A 26,319-nucleotide genomic window follows, 5' to 3' on the forward strand; every position below is an offset into this window, starting at 1 on the left:
GGATAGGGGTTTGGGATGGTTTTTTAAATAATTAATTAATTATTTAATATTATATTAAAGATTTTTTAAAAATAATTAAAGGTATGGGGGGTGGGGGGGATGGGGAGGAGGGGGGGGTTGGGGTAGGGGTTTGGGATGGTGGGGTTGGGGGGTGACCCCCCCCATAATAAATGTTACTATCTGGGTAAAAAAAAAAAAAAGAGTGTTTTGGGTTTTCAATTTTTTTTTCGACATTTTTTTTTCAAAATTATGACTTTTCCTATTATATGTATGTTTTTTCGACTTTTTTACATTCGACATTTTTTTTTCGACATTTTTGCTATTCGACATTATGTTTTCGACTTTTTGACTATAAACCGGGATCATGCCAGCCCCTCAAATTAATGACTGTGACATGTTTCTGGTGACCTCGCCGCCGCAAGCAGATGAACCCACTGCTGCACTACATGACCAAATACGTTAGAACTACCAGGCCTGATTCACAAAGAAGTTAATAGGAGTAAGTCTGATTTACTCTTAATTTACACCAGGAGGAGGCTGTGCCGATTCACAAAAAAGTTACCCTCTGTGCGGGCCTGCTTCCTTGTTTTGGTTTGTGTCTGCGACTGTTACTTTCTGCTGTTGCTAGGCGACAAGGCATTGTCCAGGCTTCGTGCGTTTGTGACGTCACAATACTCGTCCCCCATCTTACTTTCAGGGGTGACTGACAAGGTGAAGTTTGTTTGCTACTTACACATTAAAGTTCATTAGCACCAAGAGCGGGGGACGCAGCCAATCAGGTTGTTTGGGTCGCGGGCGGAGTGTACTGATCCAAGCCTGCGTTCCAAGCAACCACATGGCTGCTTCCCCCGCTCTGCCATCTTTCCCCCACTCTCACTTCCTGACCTGTCCCTCTAACCCCCAGAACCACTTACCTGATTTCTTCAGCAGTGTCACCTGCTGCTGCTGGTGACGGTTCATGTCCATGCAGGCCACCATGGAAATAAAAGAGGGGCTCCATATGGAGCCCTGCCTTCCTGATCCATGGCGGCCATCTTAAGTAAGTATTTTGAATCAATAAATGGGACGCCACAAGGATTGCAAACCCAGCGTGCTAATAGCAATAATACCCGATCGGACGGGATGGAGCGGGTGGTAACGGCACCGGGACCCATCGTTAAGGCCCTCACTGCTGTAGTATTGCTTTAAAAAATTGGTTTTAAATTAAAGCTACCAGTGACATCATTAAGAACCCGACCTATTTCATCAAGTGTAAAATATCATCATGAGGGCGTCATCGAGACCCGTGCATCTCCACAGGAGGGAGAAAATATGTTTAAAGGTACCGTGTGAACATTCCGCTTTGATGTAAAACATGCACACGGCCACTTAGAACATGCATACACAGAAACATGCCTGCGTATTTACACACACACACCACCGCAGACCACTCTTTACCAAAACCAGTACCGTATTAAAGCCTGCGGAGGCCCCAAGGCAGTCCAAATGTTGCCCCCCTCCCACCCCACAAATTATCGCCTAATACGTTTTACATTTTCTACACTGCTTTATTTTGATCCATTGTCGTGGGGCCTCTAAAAGGAGTGGGGCCCATAGACCGGTGCCTACTTTCCTGATGGATAATTCAGCACTGCCCAACAGGTATGCAGACTTCCAAGCAATTGCTGACAGTATGTTTGCCTCTGCAAATGTTCAGCACCCAGACTCCGACTCAGATGCATGCGGAAAAGCAAGCACATTCCCTAAAACCCACATCCCCACAAGGCCGCACCAATGGGATGTGTGGGCTACACGTCCGGGTGGATAGCGGACAAGTAAAGCGCTGGTCTCTGACATAAGGGCAGCGTGCCCTTTGCAAGTTGGAATGCAGAGGCGTCTTAGGTTGATAAAGTACAATTAAATTTCATAATAATAACACGTGCTATTACAGTGCTTAGAAACAGGTAGAATCCAGCATCACACCGTATATAAGAACACACGTTATTATTGTAGGAAGAACAAAGGTAACATTGGTGCACTCATGTTGCCCAACTGGGTGTCAATAAGTCCACTCGCCACAGGTTTCTTTTCTGCAGTGCAAGACACACGTGCAAAATAATTATTTTGAATCGTGTTTGGGTATTTTGGGGCTCACCTATAGCGCTTGTCATCCACTGGTACAAAATCCATGAGTAACATGTAATCCGCCATGGGGTCCATCCCGAAGATCTTCACCTGGAAGGTTGGGAACATGCGCCTGTAGAGAAAGAGAAACCAAACAGGCGTTATCCAACTATTAGAGCCTGGATGCTGCTGTGACAGTTGTTACCCGAGCTTTGTGTAGGCAATATGGTTTTAGCACATATTAGTTATTTGTGTATATAATATACACAAAAAAAGAGAGCACATGGAGATATAGTTCAAGAAGATGGAGGACGAGAGAGTGGAGGACAGGAACATTGAGAAAGAGAACACAGAGGTTGAGAAGAAGAGGAAAGGGAAGTTGGACAATGACAACAACACGGACATTGACGTGCTACACAATGATGATATGGGCAATGAGACGAAAGACAATAATAATATGGACAACGACAATATGGGCAATGAGAAGTTCAACAATGATAACATGGGCAATGAGCAGATTGAGAATAAGATGATGGAGAATGTGAAGATGCAGTGTGAGAAGATGGCGTGTGAGAAGATGGGGGATGAGAAGATGGAGGATGAGAAGATAGGCAATGATAATATGGACAATGATAACATGGGCAATGAGCAGATTGAGAATAAGATGATGGAGAATGTGAAGATGCAGTGTGAGAAGATGGCGTGTGAGAAGATGGAGGATGAGAAGATGGAGGATGAGAAGATGGAGGATGAGAAGATGGAGGATGAGAAGATAGGCAATGATAATATGGACAATGATAATATGGGCAATGAGAAGGTTGAAAATGAGGTGATGGAGAATGTGAAGAACAAGTGTGAGAAGATGGTGGTTGAGAAGTTGAAGGATGAGAAGAGAGTCAATGAGAATATGGACAATGAGAATATGGGCAATGAGAGGATGGAGAATGAGAAGATGAAAATGATATTATGGACAACGAGAATATGGGCAATGAGAAGATCAACAGTGCTGATATGGACACTGAGAAAATGAGCAGTGAAAAAATGGGTAATGCGAAGATGGAGGATGAGAAGATGGAGAATGAGAAGAGGAAAAACAGAAGGATGTAGAAGAAGAATATGGGCAACGAGAAGATGGATAACGATAATATGGACAGGCAAATGGGCAATGAGAATATAGAAAATGATAATATGGGCAATGGGAAAATGAGGAATGAGAAAATGGGCGATGAGAAGATGGTCAATGAGAAGACGGATAACGATACGTACGAGAAAATGAGCAATGAAAGAATGGGAAATGACGGAATGGGCAATGAGAAGGTGTAGGATGGGTAGAGGAAGGTTGAGTAGATGGATTGAGAGAGTATGAGAAGATGGACTGGAAAATGTTTGACTTAAGAATTAACAAGATATTTGCTATCAGCATTTTTGTGTCTGTGGGCAATGGATGGCAATGTTCGTCCTTGTCTTTTCCTGTCTCCCTTGCTATTACTCTGCCCATTCTGGCCTTTTGTCTTTCATTCCTTTTCCCCCACAATCTGTCGCACACACTCTCTGCACTCGCTGGCTTTATTCAATTCTCATTTTTAATCAAATACTGGTCCTTGCTCATAGTCATTATTTCTTTCTCTTGTTTCTTAAAAGTTATAGCCAGGAAGTACATGGACTATTATAAGCGTCTGATCACAACACTGGGCCTTATTAACTGAGCGTTTTTCTATGGGATTGCGCCATTACATAACGTTTCTGTGAACCATGCTTCAAATGCAATAGGGACCGGGCATTAACCATGCAATAGGGACCGGGCATTAACCTCCCGTGTAGCGCTGGCACGATGTGCTCTGCTCAACACAAACCTGCTTCAGTGGGACAGTTCCATGCTGCATTGAAGCTCTTAAGCCCCCTTCCTTATATAGCGCCACAGCCAAAAAGGGCAGCGAAAAAGCTGGACCCAGCAGACGTGCATGTGGTGCCTGCGATTTCTAAACAGCGAGCCCCCACGCCCGCCCCAGCTAAACTAGTACGAACGTATACAGCTTTGCTTTGAATACACATTTCTACTTTTCTCGTTTATTTTCGATTAAATGCCCTGGCCTTCTGTATCCTGCTATGCTGGCACAGGCTGCGCTGTTTGTTTGCAGGCAAAGGGCCCGATTCGTGGAATTTTTTGCAAGGTTCAAAGTGACTTTGCACTGCTGAAAAGTGACTTTGCACTGCCGACGCAAACCCTGATTCATGGAACTGTGTTAAGTGTATTTTTGCAGTGAAAAGTAGTTTAATCTGTGCAAAAAATTCCATGAATCGGGCCCATAGTATTTCTGGAGCTGCATTTGCCGCTGCAGGAAGTTTCTGGGCTCTACACCCTCTCTCTGGGCTATATATAGAGGCGTTGCTGGGTGGGTGGTAAGGGGGCTGTAGCCCCGGTCTTTTGGTTGTAGCCCCAGATAGAAGCTCAAGGGCTGCGACCTGAAGGCTAGCTAGCCCTGAGTCCCGACATTAGCGTAGCTCCGGATCTTTTCCAGACCTAGCAACACCCCTGGCTACATAATGTAGTATTTCGAAGCACATTTCTCAAACGTTCCCGGTTTGGAAGCAAAACCTGAAACCTGCGGGTTCGCCCAGAATTCGAATTCACCCGGATTCGCGGACCCAATGCTCGTGCGAAGGGGCACGCGCGTCAGCTGCCCTTTGCCGCTTCCATGCTGTTCCCCATTCCAGTCCTTGGAACAAATTAGCGAATTCCCTTCACATCGCGCCGAGGGTGGGCGGGGGCGCGTTTGCTAATGTTCACATTACTTGGCAAACTAAAGCACGCGCCGGAGGGTGTTTAAATCCTGTGCAGTGTCGTGGAATAATTAACAAACACCGATTATTGGTTTTATGGATACAATATGGGACTGGCCAGGACTGTTTACCTAAAGTTACAGTCCTGCGCGTGCACTCGTGGCAGCCCCGGGATTCCGCGCCCTGCTTTTCTATCCACTCCTCGGCAGGGATCAGGCCTGGCTACCGCAGAAGGGGCGTCGTGGGGGGAAATCGGACGCCTCCGCCCCCATAATCCGTGGATTTCTACCACGACAACACTGAGACGAATACATTCACACGGGGGACGTGGGAGGGCAGCTCGAGGTGGGCGCGCCTGGACACCTACGCTGCAAACCCACTGCTGTCCTTAAAAACGTATTTATTTATTTACTTATTTAATGTGCACTCCGAGGACTCGGTCCGCGGACTCGGTCGGGTGCGTGTAGTCTTCGCGTGTTGTCGTGTGGGCCGGGAGTCGCCGAGAACGTGCGATATTTTACAACCGAAACGTTGCTCGTGTTTTGTTGGTGCTGCTGAGAATCAAACAGAAGGGAGCGTGCCCCAAACGTGTCTGGCTTTAGAGACTGTAACGCGCGTCTCTCACCGTCACCCCCCACACACCCACCTCAACCGAATCCATGAAGACCTCATAACTCGCCCCTCCTCTCACTTCCCTTCCCTTCCCTCCATCCACAAACACCCCCTGCTCTCACACCCCTCGGCCCTTCTCACGCCACTTTCTTCCTACCCCACCACGTACCCCGTTTTCAGACCACTTCCCTTCCTGCGAGACCATTCCCCCATCTGTCACTACTTTCTTCCTCTCACCCAACTCACCCTCTCTCCAAACCACTCCCTACTCTCCCTTCACCCCACGTTCCCCTACTCGCGCCACTCACCCCTAGTTTTCTCACGCCCCACACCACCTCTTTCCTCCGACTCCAGTGCCCTCCTTTCATCAACTCTACCTTTTCACACTACTTTTCTCTGCACTCCACCGCTTCTCTCCCTGGGCGTCCCCCTCCACCTCTTCTCCTGTATTTCGGCGCTGCTCTTCCCACCACGTTCCTCTATACGCGATTCTCCATTTTATCGTGACCCACCCCGCCTCGTCGCACCCTCTCTCACCACAGGGTCATTTCCTCTCCACACTTCTCCTCCAGTGCTATCTCGCCACTATCCGCCAAATCCCCCTCCCCCTTCTCCTCCTCTTCTCCCCACTGCTGGCCCACCTTTCAAGCCGCGTTCGCGCCTGGGCTATGTGCGCCCTATATAAATGCAAATAAATAAATAAATACATTTAACTGTCCACTCTCCTGGCAGCTCACCCTCTCAGGTCTACTCACCTCCCTGCCACACTGCCCACCTCTTCACCACCTGTGCCCCTCGCTCCTCCGCCTCACACCCTCCCTTCTCTCTGACCCCACACCCCCAGGCCCTTCACGGCCTCTTTGCTCCGGCGGTGTAAGTGGCCCTATTAGCGCCCATGGGGGCGAGGGCTCCCTGTCCTCGGCTCTCAGCGATGGATGCCCGGCCCTGTCACCCGCACAATGGGCAGAGGGACAGGTGAAAGGGTCCGCGGAGCTCCGTAAACACACGCCGCCCACCGCCCTGCATGCCTCAGAAGGGCTTTTAGCTAATTTACTCTGTAAACCGATTTCAGAGGGGGGTCCAGGCGGGCACAGAATGCAATGTTCACATTCCTTTGGCACTTTCCAAAAAACAGAGCGACAAGGTCCTTCCCTCGCCTGCTCCCGAGCCACCCCAGGGCAACGCCGTGGAGCCCCCCCCCCACTGCCCGCCACGGAGGGGCTCAGAGAGGGAGCAGAGCTGCCAGAGCTTGGGTCGGTGGAGGGACCCCTGCCGATTACACCAGGGAAGCTACAATCTACCATCACCCTGTGAACATATGCAAACTCGCTGTGCGCTGGGTCTATAATATGATATAATTCGCTCACAAAGGTAGACGGATAATTAAACTCCGTGGGCGAAGATTCGTGCTTCTAGATGATAGAGACAACTAAAAGAAAACTTTTCAGTGGTGGGGGGGGGGGGGGGTAAAATATAAGTTTGCATTTATTTGTATTTACACCTATTTATGAAAAGCCCTGAAACTTCACGGTGAGGTTTTCTGGGTACTTTGAACGCCTAGATGTATAAAAGGCAAATATGAACGCATATGTAGCCCCCCCCGCCCACCTCCCTTCGATTCTGCAGCGAGATACCGCCTGCAGGAACCTCGGCCGGAGACGGCTCGTGCCGATAGCTAATTTTGAAACCAATAAATGCATCTAGGAATGCACGGGCAAAGCGCCTGCGGGAAGTCTAGGCGCAAAGTGCAAATTACAGCTCTCAGGAGCACAGTTTTCGCAGGTGTGTTAATGACTCGGTTACTTCCACCTTAGAAAGATGAAATGTGGAGTTATATTTCTGGCACACTGGTTCACTTTTTAGTTGATTGGGAAAAAAAAAAAAACATTGAACATGGTTGTGAATCAGTCCAAGTGACTGTAAAAAGTGTGCAGTCTTGCAGGGAACTAAACTCGCTGAGCTATATCTGACTTGGTTATTCGTAATATAGGATATAAGTGTCTGATTTTCAAAAATTGTTCAACAAGTCCCATTGAGCACGTGTTTTGTAATTCAGTGTTCCTGAGCGCCCACGTCGCCTATCCTAGCTAGTTCAAGACACACATTTTCTCTTTTTTTGCCTCTGTAAATAGGGACGCTTTTGTGGTGAAAGGCCGTGTCCCCCTGGAGTTGAAAACACGCACCTGGGTCTCGTGTACGAACGTTTATACACTGGACGGACTGATTTACAGACATGTTTTAACATGGGACAGTCCCGTTGAAAAACACGCGTGTATATCAGTCCCTGAATTGTGTATCTGTGTGAGGGTGGGGCGAGGGGCGGGTGGGGGCTTCATTATTTATTCCGTGCTCTCTCTTTTTTATGCACAAATAAAGTCACCTGGCGGGTGCAAAGCTGGCACTCACACTATCCTCCCTTTACGACCTGGATACTTCACAAATGTTATTCCCACATGTGCTACTTCACACATGTTATTCTCACGTGTGTTCGTCATTATAATGATTTTCATACCCTTTTCTATCAAATGATTGTGTTTGATATAAAAAAAAAGTATCGCACCTTGCCAGGGGTGGGGCGATGGCGAATACAGTCTTATATGTATTGTATGTAGTTTTGGCGCCAAATACGTTTCCGCTCCTTATATCATATTAATGACAGCGTATTCTCTCTACTCTGCTGTTCTCGTCACTAAATCTGTCACGAGCTGGACCCCCAGTTTGAAAGAATATAGGTGGGGGCGTGCATGGTGCAGAGGAAGAAACATGGGGCCGGATTCATGGATTTTTTTTGCACGGTTCAAAGTGACTTTGCACGGCTGAAAAGTGACGTTGCACTGCCGACACAAACCCTGATTCATGTGACTATGCAAAGTTCACAGTCTGTGCAAAGTCCTTTTGTACTGCAACAAGGACTATGCACCGACTTGGCCCGCACTTTGCACGACAAAAATACACTTTGCACAGTTCCATGAATCAGGGTTTGTGTCGGCAGTGCAAAGTCACTTTTTAGCAGTGCAAAGTCACTTTGAACCGTGCAAAAAAATCCAATTATTCGGGACCATCGCCCGCATACGTTTGGGGCGTATATGTTCTGCCCTTTCTAGGACTACGCATCGATCTATATCTCGCTTTTATATATATATATATATATATATAATATAAGTTACGTATACGTTCTGCTTTTTGGGAGCTATCTGCCAGCCACTTGCTTTATGACTCCCGCTCGCGCGTACCGTACCTGGCAAAGGGGGGTCTTTCTTTGGCTTTCTCGTGAAAGGGAGCCCCTTCGCAACAGTCACGCGGGACCCAGAAAAGCGGTCCAATATCTGGATTACAGACCCCGCTGTTTGGCGTTAAATACTCTCTGCCCAGAGATGGGTAGGTTTAAGTGGATTTATAGCGGGGGCAGGGGGTTACTGTTTGCAACTATTGTTGCCTCCGGCCCCTGTTTGTTTGTTTACCCCCAACGCTCTGGAATGGATTGGCAGCAGAGCCCGGGCGAGGACTTAGAGAGCGCCACCCCCCCCCCCAGCCCAGGAATTCCTGACCTGTCCTGCTGCACCTGAGCGATACCAGCTCATCACAGGAGGGAGTGCTGTGTGTTCACGAGTCCCTTCTCTGATGTGTTAGTGAACCCCACTCGCCCTCCATAAAATGCCGCCCACAGACACTCCTCTCGAGCGTTTTCCCAACGCTGCACCTTTTCTCTGAGTTGAGCAGAAGCCCCCCAGCTCCCCTCCCCCCTTTTCTCTCCGGGCTGCGGGGCTTCTACCTGCAAACAGTGGGATTCAACTTAATATGCCACAAATCACACCGGCCATTACAATGCCCGCCGGTGTGGGAGTGGGTTGTATTCTAGGGCGTGCCGGTGTGGGATTGTGTTGTGGCAGTTCACGCACATGTATACCAAATAAACGTTTCTTAAAGCAAGACCCGAATTTACTGAGCAGCACCGAGAGGACGCAGAGGTGTGCTTGTTGAGGGCCATAACTGGCAAAGTTGCCCGCATCAAACTGCCCCGACACAGCAAGGACCTGCACTGCTACGTGTTCAGTTTCGTTTTTTGTCACCTACTTTAATAGTAGCGCCTAGTCGCGCTGGGGAGCGCTTTATACTGCCCACTTTCTGCCCGATTCAAAGACGCATTTTAAGGTCTGCTGTGTTTAAAGCGTCCACGGAGCTCCCCGACGCCACGGAGAATAGCCGAGAGCGCGGAGTTGCTGGTCGACCTTAAGGCTGTGAGCCCCCTATACAAGGCACTATTTTCCGCCCCGTAATTATTCTATTTTGCGTTTAACTCTGTTTCTCGCATATTACGTTTTCCTTCTTTTGAAACGTTGCACATACGCCGTGTCCGGTGGAAACGTGGCCAGGCCTCGTAAAGCGCTTCACACAGCCACATGGGCCTCGTAAAGCGCTTCACACAGCCACGTAGGCCTCGTAAAGCGCTTCACACAGCCACATAGAAGTCACTTATACGCTGCTTGTAAACGGCGGCCAGAGTACACCGATAAATCGGTAATCCCCGTACATGCCCCCCCCCCCACCGCACCCCATAAAAGGGGCCTTTCCTGGAGAGCTCGAGGCGGTTCCGTCTCCGTATTAAACCCTCGTTGAAGCAAGGAATCGCCTGCCGTGCCGCTGATGGGATTTGCTGAATTGTGATAATATTTGAACTGGCTATCAGGCAGATAAAGAGCAAACAGTGCCCCCCCCCCCCCTCCGCCCCTCCTCCCACCACCCAGCTTCGTGCTGTGAAAGAGTCGAAAAGACTCACACAACGCGTTTTCGGGGGTCTTCGCCCCCAGATCACAGCTCTGGGCGTCAAGCGATCTATATGACACGATATAACGCGATTGGGGGATATTTTGAGGGGACCAGTGAACCCCCAGCGTGAGACGTAAACACACATGCAACGCTTTGTCCAGAAAAAGGAATGCGAACTCGCCTTTGTGTTGCGTGTCTGGGCTATAAGCAAAGGAGGAGCTTTAAACACGCAAAACGTTTATGGAAAAGCCACGAAGACGACATTTTTACAGCCGCGAGGTTTGCGGAGCGCACACCCCCTGCACCCTATATTGCAATCAGGGGACAAGGTCCCGGTGGTGCCCCTTCCTAGCCTGTCACAAACGTCCGCACGGGCCCTGCTGTGCGTACATGGCCCCCGGCCCTGTGCGTGGCCTGCATCCGCCGCCCTGCGTTGTTTGCTCGAAACATATCGACTGCAAATAACACCGTATTGTGCAAACTTCGCACGCACGTATATTATAACGTGGAAACGGGCCTCCCAACTGCAGGGACGCTAATAAACTTTATTTTTTCCCAGGTCGATATATTTTCTTTCAGAACTGAAGTCTGTGGCTACACATGAAATGTCTGCCTGGACAAAGTGCCGGGCGATTGAGTTAAAAGTGCAACCTTGGTCTTGGGGGTGCGGTCTCCCTCCCCACGCCACTCCTGTTATCTGACTTATTAGAAAGACAATGTTTCTCTTGCTGAGTTTGCGCCGCTTCCTCTGGACACCCCGCAGCATTTCAGATAAGAGCGAAATCCCATCCTCAAATAAAGACCCTCTCTTGGGGGCGGGGGTGTTTAAATGTTATTCTAATAAACAAACTCGGGGTCACAGTCTGTTCCGAAGTGACGCAAGACCACGTGGCTATTACGATGTATACATATCTATGTATATAACACGCTCACTATGGGTACGATTTATGGACATGTTTTAACATGGGGAAGTCCATTGAAAACATGTCTGTCAGGCCCCATGTGTTTGCGTGTGTGCCCAGTATTCGTCATATGTGTTATAAGTCACCCCGGCGTGACCCTGGCGTTCCAGACAGGTATAATTCCGTTTTTATTAGAATTGTAACATTAGATGCCATTGGCGAATTCCACAGGTAAATTGCAAAGCGCCGTGGAGCAGAGAAGGGGCCCGTCTTTCCTGGCCCCTTTGCTGTGCACCCAGGGACGGAGAAGGGGCAGGGGGAGAGGGTCTTCTGCGGAAGTGGGGGGCTTTCAGAGCGAACCTGGGCCCCACATATTAGATTGTCCATAGCAAGTAAAGCATACTTGATCCAGAGGGCCCGATTCATAGAACATTTGCAAGGTTCAAGGGGACTTTGCACGGCTGAAAAGTGACTTTGCACTTCCGACACAACCCCTGATTCATGGAACCGTGCAAATTGTATTTTTCAGCAAATAGTCATTTTTGCAGTAGCAAAACAAAGTACCGGGGTTTGTGTCGGCAGTGCAAAGTCACTTTTCAGCAGTGCAAATTCCCTTTGAACAGGGCAAATATTCCATGAATCGGTCCAAGAGAGATTTTTTTTTAATGCACTTCTAATTATTCTTTAGTTTAAATTGTACAAATTAATTTACAATTAAACTGGGCCAGGCATACATAGGGCCTGAATTACAAAGCATTTTTCAATGGGATTGGCTATTGTAAAACGCTTTTGTAAATCATACCCATGGACTATATACATATCCCCTGCACAGTTAATTAATCCTCTCTGCTTTTTTTCTTACTCGTCTTGGAAGCCCCTTCGCTGTAAACGCTGATCTCTCTAGTTTAGTCATTTGCTTTGGAAACACACGTCTTGTGTATTTAGAACGGGTTTCCCACAAATGAACACCAGAAACAGAGCGGGGTGGGGGGGAGCGGCTGACCGCGTGAGAGAACCCCCCGCCCCCAAGGCTCGGCGGTAATAAGGTGCCCTTTTAACACCATCCCATTAAACGCGCCAGCCCACGGGGTCCGGGTTCGCGAACTCACCCGAGAGCCCCCAGGCGGGAGCGGCTCGCGCCCATCAATCCTTATTAATGTCGGCCACAGCTCGGCGATTTCCCCTTTCAAAGGTGCGCCTCCTGACAATGTTATCTCCTGGGCCGCGGCCGCTTCCAAGGTTACGCTGGGGGTGCGCAGGCCACAGGCGGAGGCCAACCCCGCACCACACCACGTTATCCGCGGACCTCCTGAAGGTGTCCCGGCGCATTTCAAATGGCACACGTTGGCGTGTGCGTGCATTAATCCCCCCTAAAACTCCAGAACAAGACTCCCCACATCACCGCCACCCCGCAATCTCGAGAGGGTACTGGAGCACGTGGCATTTCCGTGCCCATTGGAAGTGTCAACCTGAGACAAGACACTAATATTAGAGGCATGGCCTGATTTACAAAAGTGGGTTCAATGCGACTTTTCCATTTAAAAACATTTTGTAAATCAGGCCGCAAGTGTCTTGAGAGACAGAGAGCTGCGCTTGAGGGGGGAGGCGAGGGGGGTCCAGGTAGGCCCACCCCACGCAAATTTGGCCTTTGCAGACAGAAGCAGCACCTTCTAAGATCTGAATGTTTACATCGCTACACAAAATGACACCCACTTTCTGCAGCCCCTGCACCCACACTCCCCACACGAAGGATGGTAGGGGGTGCGCAGAGGGTGGAGGGCTTGGGGGAGGGGGGTATGTTTTAGACGTGTGCTCCTGAATTATTGGACGGCTTTAGGGCTCGATTCATGGAATATTTGCCTGGTTCAAACTGACTTTGTACTGCCGACACAAACCCTGATTCATGGAGCAAAGTCAGCGCATAGTCATTTTTGCAGTACAAAGTCAGCGCATAGTCATTTTTGCAGTGCAAAGTCAGCGCATAGTCATTTTTGCAGTGCAAAGTCAGCGCATAGTCATTTTTACACTTTGCATGGTTCCACGAATCAAGGTTTGGGTCGGCAATGCAGAGTCGCTTTTCAGCAGTGCCAAGCCACTTTGAACCGGGCAAATATTCCATGAATCGGGCCCTTAGAGATTGCATAAGGGCGACGGGCGGTGGGGCTCGAGGATCAGAAAATGACAGAGCGAGAGATAGAACAAAGTGGGGAGAGAGAGAGAGAAAGAAAGAAAGAAAGAGAGGAGGGAGACAGAGAGAGAGGAAGACAGCCAGAAGGGAAAGGGGGATAGAGAAAAGATGAAACGGGAGAAAGGGAGTGCGAAATAGAGTGTGGGACAAATAGCTAAAGAGAGAAACAGAGAAAGAGGCAAAGAGAGACACAGGTAACAAAGAGGCAAAGATTGAAGAAATAGAGGGGGGAAGAGAGAGAGAAAGAGAGGAGGGAAGATAAAGAGAGAAAGGGAGAGATAGAAAGAGCAGGAGGAGGGCGGGGAGCGAGAGAGAGAAAGAGAGACGAAGAGTGAGAAAAGAGACAGAGAGAAAGAGAGGGAGAGAGAAAGAAAGAGTGATAGATGGGGTGAGAGAGAAATAAAAAGAGAACGAGAAAGAGTTCGAGGAACAGAGAGAGAGAGAAGGAGAGACAGAGATCGCATAAGGGGTGTGTGAAACAGCTGTGGAGAGATGCTTGGACATGAGGGGGTGCGAAAGATTTAGAAACACAGAGAGGATGCGTGCCCTTCAACCATATACGTTGGTTGACCAAACTAGTCATCACGATAAAACAATGTGAATAATAATTCCCCAATAAGAACCCCCCCCCGCCCCCGCTCACCCAGGTGCCCCCACGCTCCTCACCTGCCCGCCTTCGTCACGATCATCTCCGTGCCCAGCTGGTTGAACTCGTCCCACAGTGCCTTCATCTCCAGCTGCACGGTGATGTTGGACACCTTGGGGTTCTTCTTGGTGGGGGCCTTGATGCCGCCCCCCGGGGTGGGGGCGCTGGAGGGGGCCCCGCCGGCCTCGGGCTCCGGCCCGGCCTGGCCGCCGGCCCCGGGTCCGAAGGAAGGGTAGCTGTGCTGGGCGGCGGAGCAGGGCTCGTAGTGCGGCTCATGCTGGCTGCTGTAGGGGTCCCCCGGGGAGGGGGACAGGTGGTAGCCCCCCGACGCGTTCAGGCTGCTCAGGCTGTTGGCCGTGAAAGCTGCAACATCGCAAAAATGGGACAGCTGCGTCAGCCAGGGGCTGGAGATGGCTGAAATCATCCCAGAAATGGCAAAAAGGGGGGAAAACGACAGAGAGGGGAAAAAGCAGCGAGTTTAGTTCAAGAAAAAAAACAATGTCTCCACTCCAGGCTGCGGCCCCGGTGCTCCCTTCTCCTCCTCCCTCGTGTGCTGGGCTGGAGTGCAGGGGGCGCCCTTTCCCTGTGGGCACTGCCCCGTCCTGGGCCTCGGGGAACTTGGGGGGCAGCTTTCCTCCCGGGACTCCCAGCCTCCTCGCTCCCGTGGTCTCTCTGTTCGTAGGTGCAGGGGGAGACTGGCCCAGTCCGAGCTGCCTGTCCCTCACTCCTACCGGCTCTGGGTGTGTGGGCAGTTCGGGGCGCAGGGGGGCATCTCTCCCAGTCTGAGCTGCTTGCTGCCCTGCCTCAGTCCTGTGATATCACTGACCGGAGGGGCTCAGGCACGGCCAACACCGCCTGATTTGCTGCAGGAGAGGGTGTGGGGGGGAAGGGGAGGGGGCATCGGATGGGTGGGAGGGAGGGGAGGAGACAGCGTCAGCGAGTAGGCATTCCTGGTTGCCCAGGGGGCTGCTGTGCCAATCCCTTGCCCAGCTGGGGTTTCCTTTCTATGGGCTGCTCGTCGCGTGCATTTGCCACCCCTGTGCACCTCTGGGCTGCTTCTGTGCCCGTCCCGCCTCTCTCCTGCAGACCAGGTGCTCCCCCCTGGAGTCTCCTGCAGCTTCTGTTTCCCTCCCGCGTCTCCTGCAGGCTCGGTCCTCTCTTGTCTGTCTCCGACAGGCTCTGTCCCCCCTCTGTGTCTCCCGCAGGCCCTGCCCCTCCTGTAGAATCTGTTACTCTTCCGTGTCTGCTGCACGCAAGTTCCGCCCGCGGGGTCTCCTGCAGGCTCCGCTCTCCCTTCCGTGTCTCCTGCAGCCTCTAACCCCCTTCCATGTCTCCTGCAGGATCTGTCACTCTTCCATGTCTCCTGCAGGACCGGTCACTCTTCCGTGCCTCCTGCAGGATCGATTACTCTTGTGTCTCCTGCAGGGTCTCTTTCCCTCTTGACGCTGGGGGTTGTTTGCGCTGTCTCGTTCGCTCAGATCCCTTCTGGTTCCTTGCTTTCTCTTGCCGCCTCGTCCCCCCACGGTCTCTCCTGCGTTTCCTTCTCTCGCACTCGGCGGTGTCTTCCCCTGCCTGGGCTGTCCCTGTCCACACTCTCAGCCTCGCAGCCTCGCTTGGCTTGTCGGTCTCTCATCCAGGTTCCCCTCTCTCGCACCTTCAGATCACCCCGGCCTCCAGCCGCCCCTCTCCTGCGGGTGGGGCCGTCTCCTTCATCCCTGGGGGCTATGCACTCTTGCCCTCTCGGAGCCCTCTCTCGCGCGGCTTGCTGTTCCTAGTCCTTTCTTTCTCGGGTAGCCGCACTCTACTGCTCGCCGATTTCCTGGACAGTCTCTCCGTGTGTACCAGCCTCCCCGCCCTCTCTTGCAGTCTCGCCGGTTCCTTTCTTCTTCCTGGAAGTGTCTCGTTCTTCTTTCCTTCTCGCCACGCGTTTGCCTTTCTGTGCCCCTTCTCTCGTGCACTCTCCCTGGCAGTCTCCTGCCACCCTGGCCCTCTCCCCCTGCCCGGGGCCTCCCGTCTCTCCGGCAGTTCACTTTCACTCTAGCTCTCTGCCCTGTCTCTGCAGCAGTCTCCCCTCGACCCCTCTCTCTGCCATGTCCCCCTTCGGCGCCTTTCCGTGCCCCTTCTCCCGTGCACCACCCGCCCCTCTCCCTGGCAGTCTCCGGCCACCCTGGCCCTCTCCCACTGCCCGGTGCCCCCCGTCTCCTCGACAGTTCCCTTTCACTCGAGCTCTCTGCCCTGTTTCTCCAGCAGTCGCGCCTCGGCGCCTTTCCGTGCCCCTTCTCCCGTGCACTACGCACCCCTCTGCCTGGCAGTTTCCCGGGCCCCCGTCTCTGGCAGCCTCTCCTTCCCGTCGTGTCTCTGGCAGTTCCTGCTTCCTGGTGTCTCCCCCGTGGCACGTGTGGGGGCTTGCCCGGCGGCCGGGTCGGGCTCGGCGGCCCCTCTCCGCTCTGTTTACCCGGCTCTCTGCATAGCCTGCGCCGCCTGCGCCCCTCCTGCGCACTCGGCTGCTTCTGCTCGTGTCTGGGCTGGCCGGGCTCTGCCCTTCCGAGCTGCCAGGCCCCGCTCCCTCTCGCGGGAGCTCTCTCTCCCTGCCGCGCTCCTGCTGACTTCTTAACCCCTTTCTCTTTTCTTTCTCTCATTTTCCTGTTCATTTGTTCTCTCCCTTTCCCCCTGTCCCCCTCACATTCTCGGCGTCCCTCATGCCTTCTCCACCTTGTCTGCCACCCCCCAACCCCCCGCCACCCACTCGCCCCCACAGACGGGCTCGTGCAGGATGCCAGGTCGCCCCTGTCTTTCTGTGCTGCCCCTCATTATGCAGGTTCCGGGGTCCCTCTTATGCTGTCTTCCCTCTGCACTGAGCACCCTGCAGGACTCGTGGCAGGGGTCCCGGACTCCCCTCTTCCGGTCCCCGCGCACTGGTCTCCCTGCAAGATTCTGGGCCCGGCCCCGTGGACTGGCCGAGACTCCATGTGCTGTTTCATCTGCTCCCTGCAGGGCTGGGGCCCTACTGTGCCGCCTCCTGTGCAGGATGGCGGGTCGCTCCTGCCCTCCCGTGCCCACCGCTTCTTCACTGTGCACTGGGTGGCATCAGGGGCCTTCCTGTGCGGGAGGCCGGCTAGCCCCTGCCCTCCCATGCCCACCTCTCCTGCACTGTGCACTAGGTGGCATCCAGGGGCCTTCCTGTGCGGGAGGCCGGCTCGCTCCTGCCCTCCCGTGCCCACCTCTCCTGCACTGTGCACTAGGTGGCATCAAGGGGCCTTCCTGTGCGGGAGGCCGGCTCGCTCCTGCCCTCCCATGCCCACCTCTCCTATACTACCCCGGCCGGAAGCCCAGGCTCCCATCCGCTGCCTCCCGGGCTGCCCCCTCGCCAGTGTGCACAGCCAGGCCTCGCCTCCTGGGGAACCGGTTCTTACTATGTAGACAAGGCACTCGGGGCCGGCATCAGGGACTGGTGAAGGTGGGGTGGGGTTCCAAAGAAGGAAGGGTGCTCCTGGGGGCCTGGATGTATTTTATGGGGTGGGGGGCCCAGGTCCTGCCCAGCACACACTACACCGTAATTCCCCTCCACCCTCCCACCCGCTCCACGTTGTTTAAACGGCAGTGTCTCTCACACACACACCTCGCAGGGCTGCACAGGCCGCAAAAGGGACCAGACATGAATGTCGGCTTCACAGTGTGCACAGGGGCTGCACACACGTGTCCCTATGTGCGGGGGGGGGGGGGGGGGGTGCACGGCCCATTTTAATAAGACACCACGCAGAACACAGGCGGAATCGCTAATCTATTTGTGGAGGGCGGTGGGGGGGGGGGCGTCGACATAATATTAAAAGTGCACTTATTCGTCCGAATTATTATATATATATATATATATATATATATTCTGTACGAGATTGCTGTTAGGTAGCTAATTCCGATTAATGTTACCCTCATGATGTTTTTAACTTGGTAAATCAGTGAGGAAATGTATAATATTGTGTAACATATTTTTGCTAACTTTTTTTCCTTTTTGTTTCCTCGTGTGTTGTATTGCGTGTGAACTTTTTTTTTTACCAACCATAAACCATTATTTTGTGTATATATATATATTGTGTGTGTGTGTGTGTGTGTATACACACACGTACACACACAGACACACACAACTGTTTGGAGAGGAAAAAAAACAACGAAAAAAACATACACAATCAAACATCCGCACACACAGATTGTGCCGTTGGATGGGAGCTAGTTATTTATATATTTATAGTGATAAGAATACCGGAAGTTCGGGACACTTTTGATCCCAGGAATCGCGGAGACCTTGAGGTAAGTTGCTAGGAATATGGATGTGTTCCTACCACTGGAAGCTGGCGTTTCTGCACCATGCGCTAGGTTTTAAAAACTTTTCTTAAGGCAAAAATGAGCTGCAACCCCCGTCCCCCCCGTGAGTCTGTTTGGGGGGGGGGCACGTGCGGCTTGGCTTTGCACAGCATCACCTGTGTGGGAGTTTATGTGAAAGCATTAATCGGCCCCTAATAATGGCCCGGCAGATGCCGCGCTCTGGCGGACCCCTCTATGCCGCGCGCGCGGCTCGCCGTTTGCCGCCCAGGTGTCCGCTCTAGGCGCTATTAATGAGAGTGGACGGGTCCCCGGCTTGGGAATACGGGGGTGACCTGCGAGTGCTGTTTTCGCAGCTGGATTCTAGTCCTTGAAATTCGTGTGTGGGGGGCAAGGCCGGCTGCGGGAAAATGGCCAGAATTTAAACCTCACGGCTTCTTCTTACGGGGGCAGCAGCTCGCCTTATTTCCCCTACAGTACCCCCACACGGTGCGCGTAAACCACTCGTCCCCTGGCCATGTTGCTGGGTTTAATCTATTTTCGAACTTTTCATTTAAAAGTATTTTTTGAAAACACATTTTAAAGTGAAATGAAATACTTGTCTCGGGTGGAAAGCTCAGGGGCAGCGCGCTCGCGGAGCAACACGGGTTCGATCCCCGGGTCCGCGCTTAGAAACCTCTGGGTATTAAGCGCGTTGTAAATAACCAATTACCCATTTTTTTTTACTTCGAATGCAGTACTAACTGGCAGGAGGGGATGCCTTGTCTGGGGGAAGGGTAGGGGCACAGTTTAGGCGCACACACTTTTCTCTGGTAATACCTGTCCACTATTTCACATGAAAACCACTAGATATAGCCTTGAACGCCCGGTAAGAATTTGGAAAAGGCCTTTTTATTTTATTTATTTTTTAGACCCAACGGTCATTTAATACACGTGCGTTGTTTATTTAAACAGAAGGAAAAGGTGTATATTGTGATACATGTATTTCGGTTAATAGGAGGAGAAAGGCGGGGACTGTAACGGGGCGCACTTTGCAAGTGTCTCTTTTTTAAATTATATAAATGTTTGGTGAATTATCATCCGTACGTTTCCCAAGATGAACCCCATTTTACACGGGGGTGTGGGTGCACTGGCTGAACGGCAGGGTACGCCAGTGTATTTTGAATTTTATGTCCCCAAGTGACGCATATGTTTAATCAAATAAATACATGAATACATGAAATAAAATAAAATGGGGTTTGAAGGTGGGGGCTGTAGAGTCACGTATTTTATTGTTTATTTATTTGGTATGGCGTTGTTTATATATAAAGCGCCAATACACAGGCAAGTGTTTCAAAGCGCTCCTTGAACTTCTGAGTGCTGTGCACAATGGGGAGACGGAGAGGGGTCGACCCACCCCCCACCCAACTTGTTCTATAGTCCCTTTTAATTCGTTTTTGGTGCGGACCGGTGAGGGGCCTGTGCAAATAGGGGAAGGGGCTTTGCGTACACACGCTGTGTCACTTACCCTCCATGTCCCTCGTAAAGGAGCTGAAATGCATCTTCAGGGCCACGGGCCCCTGGCTGAAGGGGCCCCGGGGGCCTGCGGCGGCGTCCTCTGCGTTTCCGGCGGCTGTAATCAAAGAGTCAATGCTGAAAGAGCGGCCTTTGGGGGGCAAGGAGCTTCTTTCGTCCATAGGTGAGCAGTGGTGGGGGGGAGTTGTGGGGGGAGGGCTCCAGCGCCCGGTTCACAGAGATGGCCCCTCCTGTCCCAACCCCGTTGCCCCTGGCGCTGTCCAGCTGCGGCCTGCGGCCCCCACAGACGGAACGGGTAGATCTGGGGCCGAGAAATATGGATTCTAGACTTCAGATTACAGCCCCCTCCGCCCCCATCCCCACGTCCCCTCCCTCCCCAATCCGTCTGATGATTCCCAACACCTCTGCACAGCTCAGCAGGGGGCCTTCCTGCCCAAAAAGGCGGCGGCGGAGCTCCTCTGCAGCGGACGCTCCTGTGTGTGTGTTTATTTGTGTGTTTTCTTCCCTGCCAAGTTGTTCAATTGCACACACACACACACAAGCACTCTTTGCACGGCTGCTGGCCGGCCCAGGGTGATGTCAAGGTGGGATGCGCCCGTCACGCGGCAGGCGGAGCCGCTACTGCGGGGGGAGTGGGAGGGGTAAACGCCGGGCTCGCCCCGCCCTCTGCAGTGTGTGCGGTGCCGGCCAGAGTGATTTACTGCACGAGAGCCCTGCCACTCACAAGGCCACGTGTGGATTCCCCTGAGCTCTGCTGTCACCCACAAGGACAAGTGTGAACTCTCCCGAGCCATGCACTCACAAGGACACGTGTGAACTCTGCCGAGCCCTGCTGTCACCCACAAGGACAAGTGTAAACTCTGCCGAGCCCTGCTGTCACACACAAGACAAGTGTGGACTCTCCTGAGCCCTGATGTCACCCACAAGGACACGTGTGAACTCTGCCGAGCCCTGCTGTCACCCACAAGGACAAGTGTAAACTCTGCCGAGCCCTGCTGTCACCCACAAGACAAGTGTGGACTCTACTGAGCCCTGCTGTCACCCACAAGGACAAGTGTAAACTCTGCCGAGCCCTGCTGTCACCCACAAGACAAGTGTGGACTCTCCTGAGCCCTGATGTCACCCACAAGGACACGTGTGAACTCTCCTGAGCCCTGCTGTCTGTCACCCACAAGGACAAGTGTAAACTCTGCCGAGCCCTGCTGTCACCCACAAGACAAGTGTGGACTCTACTGAGCCCTGCTGTCACCCACAAGGACAAGTGTAAACTCTGCCGAGCCCTGCTGTCACCCACAAGGACAAGTGTAAACTCTCCGAGCCCTGCTGTCACCCACAAGGACAAGTGTAAACTCTCCGAGCCCTGCTGTCACCCACAAGGACAAGTGTGAACTCTCCTGAGCCCTGCTGTCTGTCACCCACAAGGACAAGTGTGGACTCTACTGAGCCCTGCTGTCACCCACAAGGACAAGTGTGAACTCTCCTGAGCCCTGCTGTCTGTCACCCACAAGGACAAGTGTAAACTCTGCCGAGCCCTGCTGTTACCCACAAGGACAAGTGTGAACTCTCCCGAGCCCTGCTGTCAGTCACCCACAAGGGCAAGTGTGGACTATCCAAAGCCCTGTCACTCACAAGGACACGTGTGAACTCTCCCAAGCCCTGCTGTCACCCACAAGGACAAGTGTGGACTCTCCTGAGCCCTTCTGTCACCCACAAGGACAAGTGTGAACTCTCCCGAACCCTGCTGTCACCCACAAGGACAAGTGTGGACTCTCCTGAGCCCTGCTGTCACCCACAAGGACAAGTGTAAACTCTGCCGAGCCCTGCTGTCACCCACAAGGACAAGTGTGAACTCTCCCGAGCCCTGCTATCACCCACAAGGACAAGTGTGGACTATCCAAAGCCTTGTCACTCACAAGGACACGCTGTCAGTCACCCACAAGGGCAAGTGTGGACTATCCAAAGCCCTGTCACTCACAAGGACACGTGTGAACTCTCCCGAGCCCTGCTGTCACCCACAAGGACAAGTGTGGACTCTCCTGAGCCCGTCTGTCACCCACAAGGACAAGTGTGAACTCTCCCGAACCCTGCTGTCACCCACAAGGACAAGTGTGGACTCTCCTGAGCCCTGCTGTCACCCACAAGGACAAGTGTAAACTCTGCCGAGCCCTGCTGTCACCCACAAGGACAAGTGTGAACTCTCCCGAGCCCTGCTATCACCCACAAGGACAAGTGTGGACTATCCAAAGCCTTGTCGCTCACAAGGACACGTGTGAACGCTCCTGAGTCCTGCTGTCATCCACAAGGACAAGCGTGGACTCTCCCGAGCCCTGCTATCACCCACAAGGACAAGTGTGAACTCTCCCGAGCCCTGCTATCACCCACAAGGACAAGTGTGGACTATCCAAAGCCTTGTCACTCACAAGGACACGTGTGAACGCTCCTGAGTCCTGCTGTCATCCACAAGGAAACGTATGGACTCTCCCTAGCCCTGCAGTCACCCACAGTGACGAGTGTGAACTCTCGAAATCATTGTCACTCACAAGGCCAAGTGTGAACTCTCCCGAGTCCTGCTGTCACCTACAAGAACAAGTGTGAACAGTGCAAAACACTGTCACTCACAAGGACAAGTGTGAACTCTCCAAAGCCCTGCCACTCACGAAGACACGAGGGACTTCACCAGAGACTTGTCACCACCAAAGATAAGTGTAAACTCTCCCGATCCCTGTCACCCACAAGGACACGTGATACCTCAGAGTACCCTGTCACTAGCACTGATAAGAGTGAACTCGTCAAAGCTCCGAGACTGTCACTCAGATGCCCAACTGTGAACTCACCAGAACCCTGTCACCAGCAAGTACAAGTGCGAACTCAGTTCTGTCACCCAAGCAGTCAAGTGCCAATTTAGCAGGAACCTGTCACTCACAAGGCCAAGTGTGAACCCTCCAAGCCCCTGTGGCACCCACAAAAAAGTGTGAACTCTCCAGAACCATGTCACCACAAGGACAAGTGTGAACTCTCCCAGGCCCTGCTGACACCCACAGGGACACGTGCGAACTCTCCAAAGCCCTACCACTCACAAGGAAACGTGTGAACTCTCCAAACCCCCGTGGCACCCACAAGGAAAAGTGTGAACTCTCCAGAACCACATCAACCACAAGGACAAGTGTGAACTCTCCCAGGCCCTGCTGTCACCCACAGGGACAAGTGCGAACTCTCCAAAGCCCTACCACTCACAAGGAAAAGAGTGAACTCTCCAGAACCATGTCAACCACATGGACAAGTGTGACCACGAGAGCTCTGCCGCTATCACAGCTAAGTGTGAAGCCTCCAAAGCCACGCCCCCGAGGGGCACGTGTTAACTTACCACCAACCTGCCACTCACAAGGCTGCCAGTCAACCCTCTAGAACCCTTTCACCAACAAGCACAGTTGTGAAATCTCCACAGCCTGGTCATTCTCGAGGCCAAGTGCGAACCCTTCACAACCCTGCCACCTGCACGGGCAAGGTTTAACTTACCCAAAGCCTTTCACTCACAAGGCCAAGTGCGAACCCTTCACAACCCTGCCACCTACACGGGCAAGTTTTAACTTACCCAACGCCTTTCACTCACCAGACCAAGTGCGAACCCTTCACAACCCTGCCACCTACACAGGCAAGGTTTAACTTACCCAAAGCCTTTCACTCACGAGGCCAAGTGCGAACCCTTCACAACCCTGCCACCTACACAGGCAAGGTTTCACTTACCCAAAGCCTTTCACTCACGAGGCCAAGTGCGAACCCTTCACAACCCTGCCACCTACAAGGGCAAGGTTTAACTTACCAAGTGTGAACTTTTCAGAGCAGGTTCACCTACAACGACTAGTGTTAATTTACCATGAGCCTTTCACCCACAATGTGACGTCACATGTGACCTCACCAGAGCTGTATCACTGGCCCCTACACGTGGAAAGTCTCCAGAGCCTTTCGCTCGCAATGCCATGTGCAGACCATGCAGGACCCTGTCACCTTTATGGAGACATTTTAACTCACCGAGAGCCTTTCACTCCCAAAGCCATCTGCATACCCTTCACAACCGTACCACCTACATGGGCATGGTTTAACGTACCCAAAGCCTTTCACTACCATGGCCAATTGTGAACTTCCCAGAGCCCTTTGGCCTACAGGGAGAAGTGGCCTTCAACAAGTGTTAACTCACCCGAGCCTTTCACTCACAAGGCCATGGGCGAACCCATTACATGGACACGTTTTAAGTCAGACACATGTGCGGAGAAGCTTGAGGTCTGCAGACGATTCCCCCCAAAGACCCTGATCCTCACGAGGACCTTTTACCTCTCAAGACCACGGGCCTGGTTTACAAGAGATTTTCAATGTGATATTCCCATTGAAAAACGCTTTTGTAAATCATGCCCCAGGTGTGAACTGCCAAAGTGTGCGCCTCCCGAAATCGTGTAAATGCCCAGGACACGTGTGAGCTCACCACAACCCACACGCATGTCAACTCACCAGGTCTGTCCTGAGGGGCTACGTGTTGACGCTCCTCCGCGATTAATCACAAGTTGCACAAATGCCTCTTGCGGCCAAGTCGTGGCTCCTGTTTCCTTGCACGCTGTGTCCCGCTACACCATCTGCAAGGAGTATTGTGAGTGTGTTAGTGTATGAATGCATCACACAGACACACACACACGTGATCGCACACATGCAGACGCCCCTAAATGTGTGCGCGCACGCACGCACACACACACACACCTATACGCCTCTATATGCGAATACACACATGCATAAATGAACACATAGACACGTATCTTTGCACTTATGCATGCCACGTGACTGCCTCTGCGTATGCATGCACTTCCACCCTGAAACACAGACACGGGGTCTGATACACCAGTCTTTTATAATGGTACAATCCCAACAGGCCCATATGCACAAATGCACTGGAACACATGCGAGGGCACACATACATATACTCAAACATGTGTCTAAAATCTGGCTTCCTACAGCCCTGCAGCGCACGTGAACCAGGTGCAAAGCAACCCCACTTGCACCAAAGCCCCCCATTATTCGCACTGCATACTTTGGCAGATAAACCTCATTGGGGCATTGGCAGCGCCGTGTCACGTGACATGGTGTGTACGGAAAGCTCTCGGATCATTTCCGCTTGGGCTGTCACATTTCTAATCCGTGTATTTTAATGGATCGATTAAAGGGGTGGGGGGGTGCTTGGCTTCTGCTTTAGGTGTGTTCCTGGTGTGGCTAATTCAGCTTTCCAGTGTGTTCGTGCATAAAAGGTTTTCCACAAAAGAAAAAATGTGGGTCTGGGAAGGGAGGTGGGGGGCCTAGGAAAAAAGCTAAACATGCGGATTAGAAAAGTTATTTATAACGCGCTTAATACCCAGAGGTTTCTAAGCGCGGATCCGTGTTGCTCCGTGTCGTTTTGCTTCCAAGGCGAGTGCGTTGCCCTTGAGCTATCCTCCCGAGACTCACAATGCTGCGCCTGATTGACAGAAGCTTTTTATAATGGTGGACTCCCATTGGAAAACGCCCTGTGAATCGGGAGTCTACCTCATTCCACTGGTGCTCACGCGCCTTGAAATTGTCACGCTTTTTTGTGACTTTCACCGTGGGTTTTGTTGACAGCGCTGGTGACTTGGGAGCGAGCGCACGTGTGGTGGTCGCCACGGGGGCGAGCAGCACTCGTGTTCTTGTTGTTGGTTCTTTCTGGGCGGCCCGTTTCTATTTGTACACCAGACTTTTCTGTTTCGAATTAAATGAACAATCTTTTTATTCCTTGACTTACTTTCGAGTAACCCCTTTGGCGGTCATTATTAGTAGAACACTTCCGCTTAACCCGCAGTCTAATTCAAAGTATGTGGGTTCTTGGGGTGGAGGGTGTGGTGGCCAGTGCTCTGATCTTTTTAGGAGTCCTTTCTCCAGACGGGCCCGGGGAAAGCCCCCCATCTCATGACATCATTGCAAAGTGCGCCAAATGTACAGCGACCGGGCGGAAGAGTTTTCCGCGCAGTGACACGATTTTGCGCCTTTCTGTTGTTCAACTTTGCAATGCGTTTCTAAAACAGCGCATTTGCGAAGCGGCAGGAGATGCCCCGACGCCCTTGTATTTCCTACACACAAGAGGAGTTTCGGAAAAAAATTGCGATTGTGTGAGATGTTCCGGAAACTGTGGCGAAATGATTTTAGTTTTTTTTTTTTTTTGGTCCCGTGACTCTGTCTCTCAGGTTCTTGGAATTGCGGGTGAGCGAGCACGGGCTGGGAAAAAGTACAGAGGTGACCCGAGTCACGGAGCCGTGGCGTGGGGGGACCAACACTAGGCTGTGGTCTTCTCCAAACTCAATATATTTGAATTTTCCGGTGGAAGGGAGGACGAATTATCCCTCTCGGGTCGTTCTGGAGCATTAGGGACGACCCCCCAGTACATGGGGTTCTGGAATAAAATAGGCGAATACACGTTTGTGCATCACATTTTATTGTGT

The 26,319-nt window shown here is 52.1% G+C and overlaps 1 protein-coding gene across 2 annotated transcripts in view; it reads right to left on the reverse strand.

Moving 5' to 3' along the window:
• TBX1 (T-box transcription factor 1) overlaps positions 1 to 26,319 on the reverse strand; it is a 72,959-nt gene that overhangs the window by 38,409 nt on the left and 8,231 nt on the right. Inside the window, exons 2-5 of one of the 2 annotated variants that reach the window (XM_069620046.1) lie at positions 24,332 to 24,453; positions 19,821 to 19,925; positions 14,020 to 14,413; positions 2,135 to 2,236 (exon numbers count right to left, since the gene is read on the reverse strand). In XM_069620046.1, coding sequence (XP_069476147.1) covers positions 2,135 to 2,236; positions 14,020 to 14,413; positions 19,821 to 19,854 — 530 coding nt within the window. In that variant the 5' untranslated portion in view covers positions 19,855 to 19,925; positions 24,332 to 24,453. Of the gene's footprint in view, positions 1 to 2,134; positions 2,237 to 14,019; positions 14,414 to 19,820; positions 20,168 to 24,331; positions 24,454 to 26,319 lie in introns of those variants that run through there. The other variant, XM_069620045.1, reaches the window with a different exon arrangement.

Source organism: Ambystoma mexicanum, chromosome 10 (assembly GCF_040938575.1).
Source record: "Ambystoma mexicanum isolate Mex_15411 chromosome 10, UKY_AmexF1_1, whole genome shotgun sequence".
NCBI lineage: Eukaryota > Metazoa > Chordata > Amphibia > Caudata > Ambystomatidae > Ambystoma > Ambystoma mexicanum.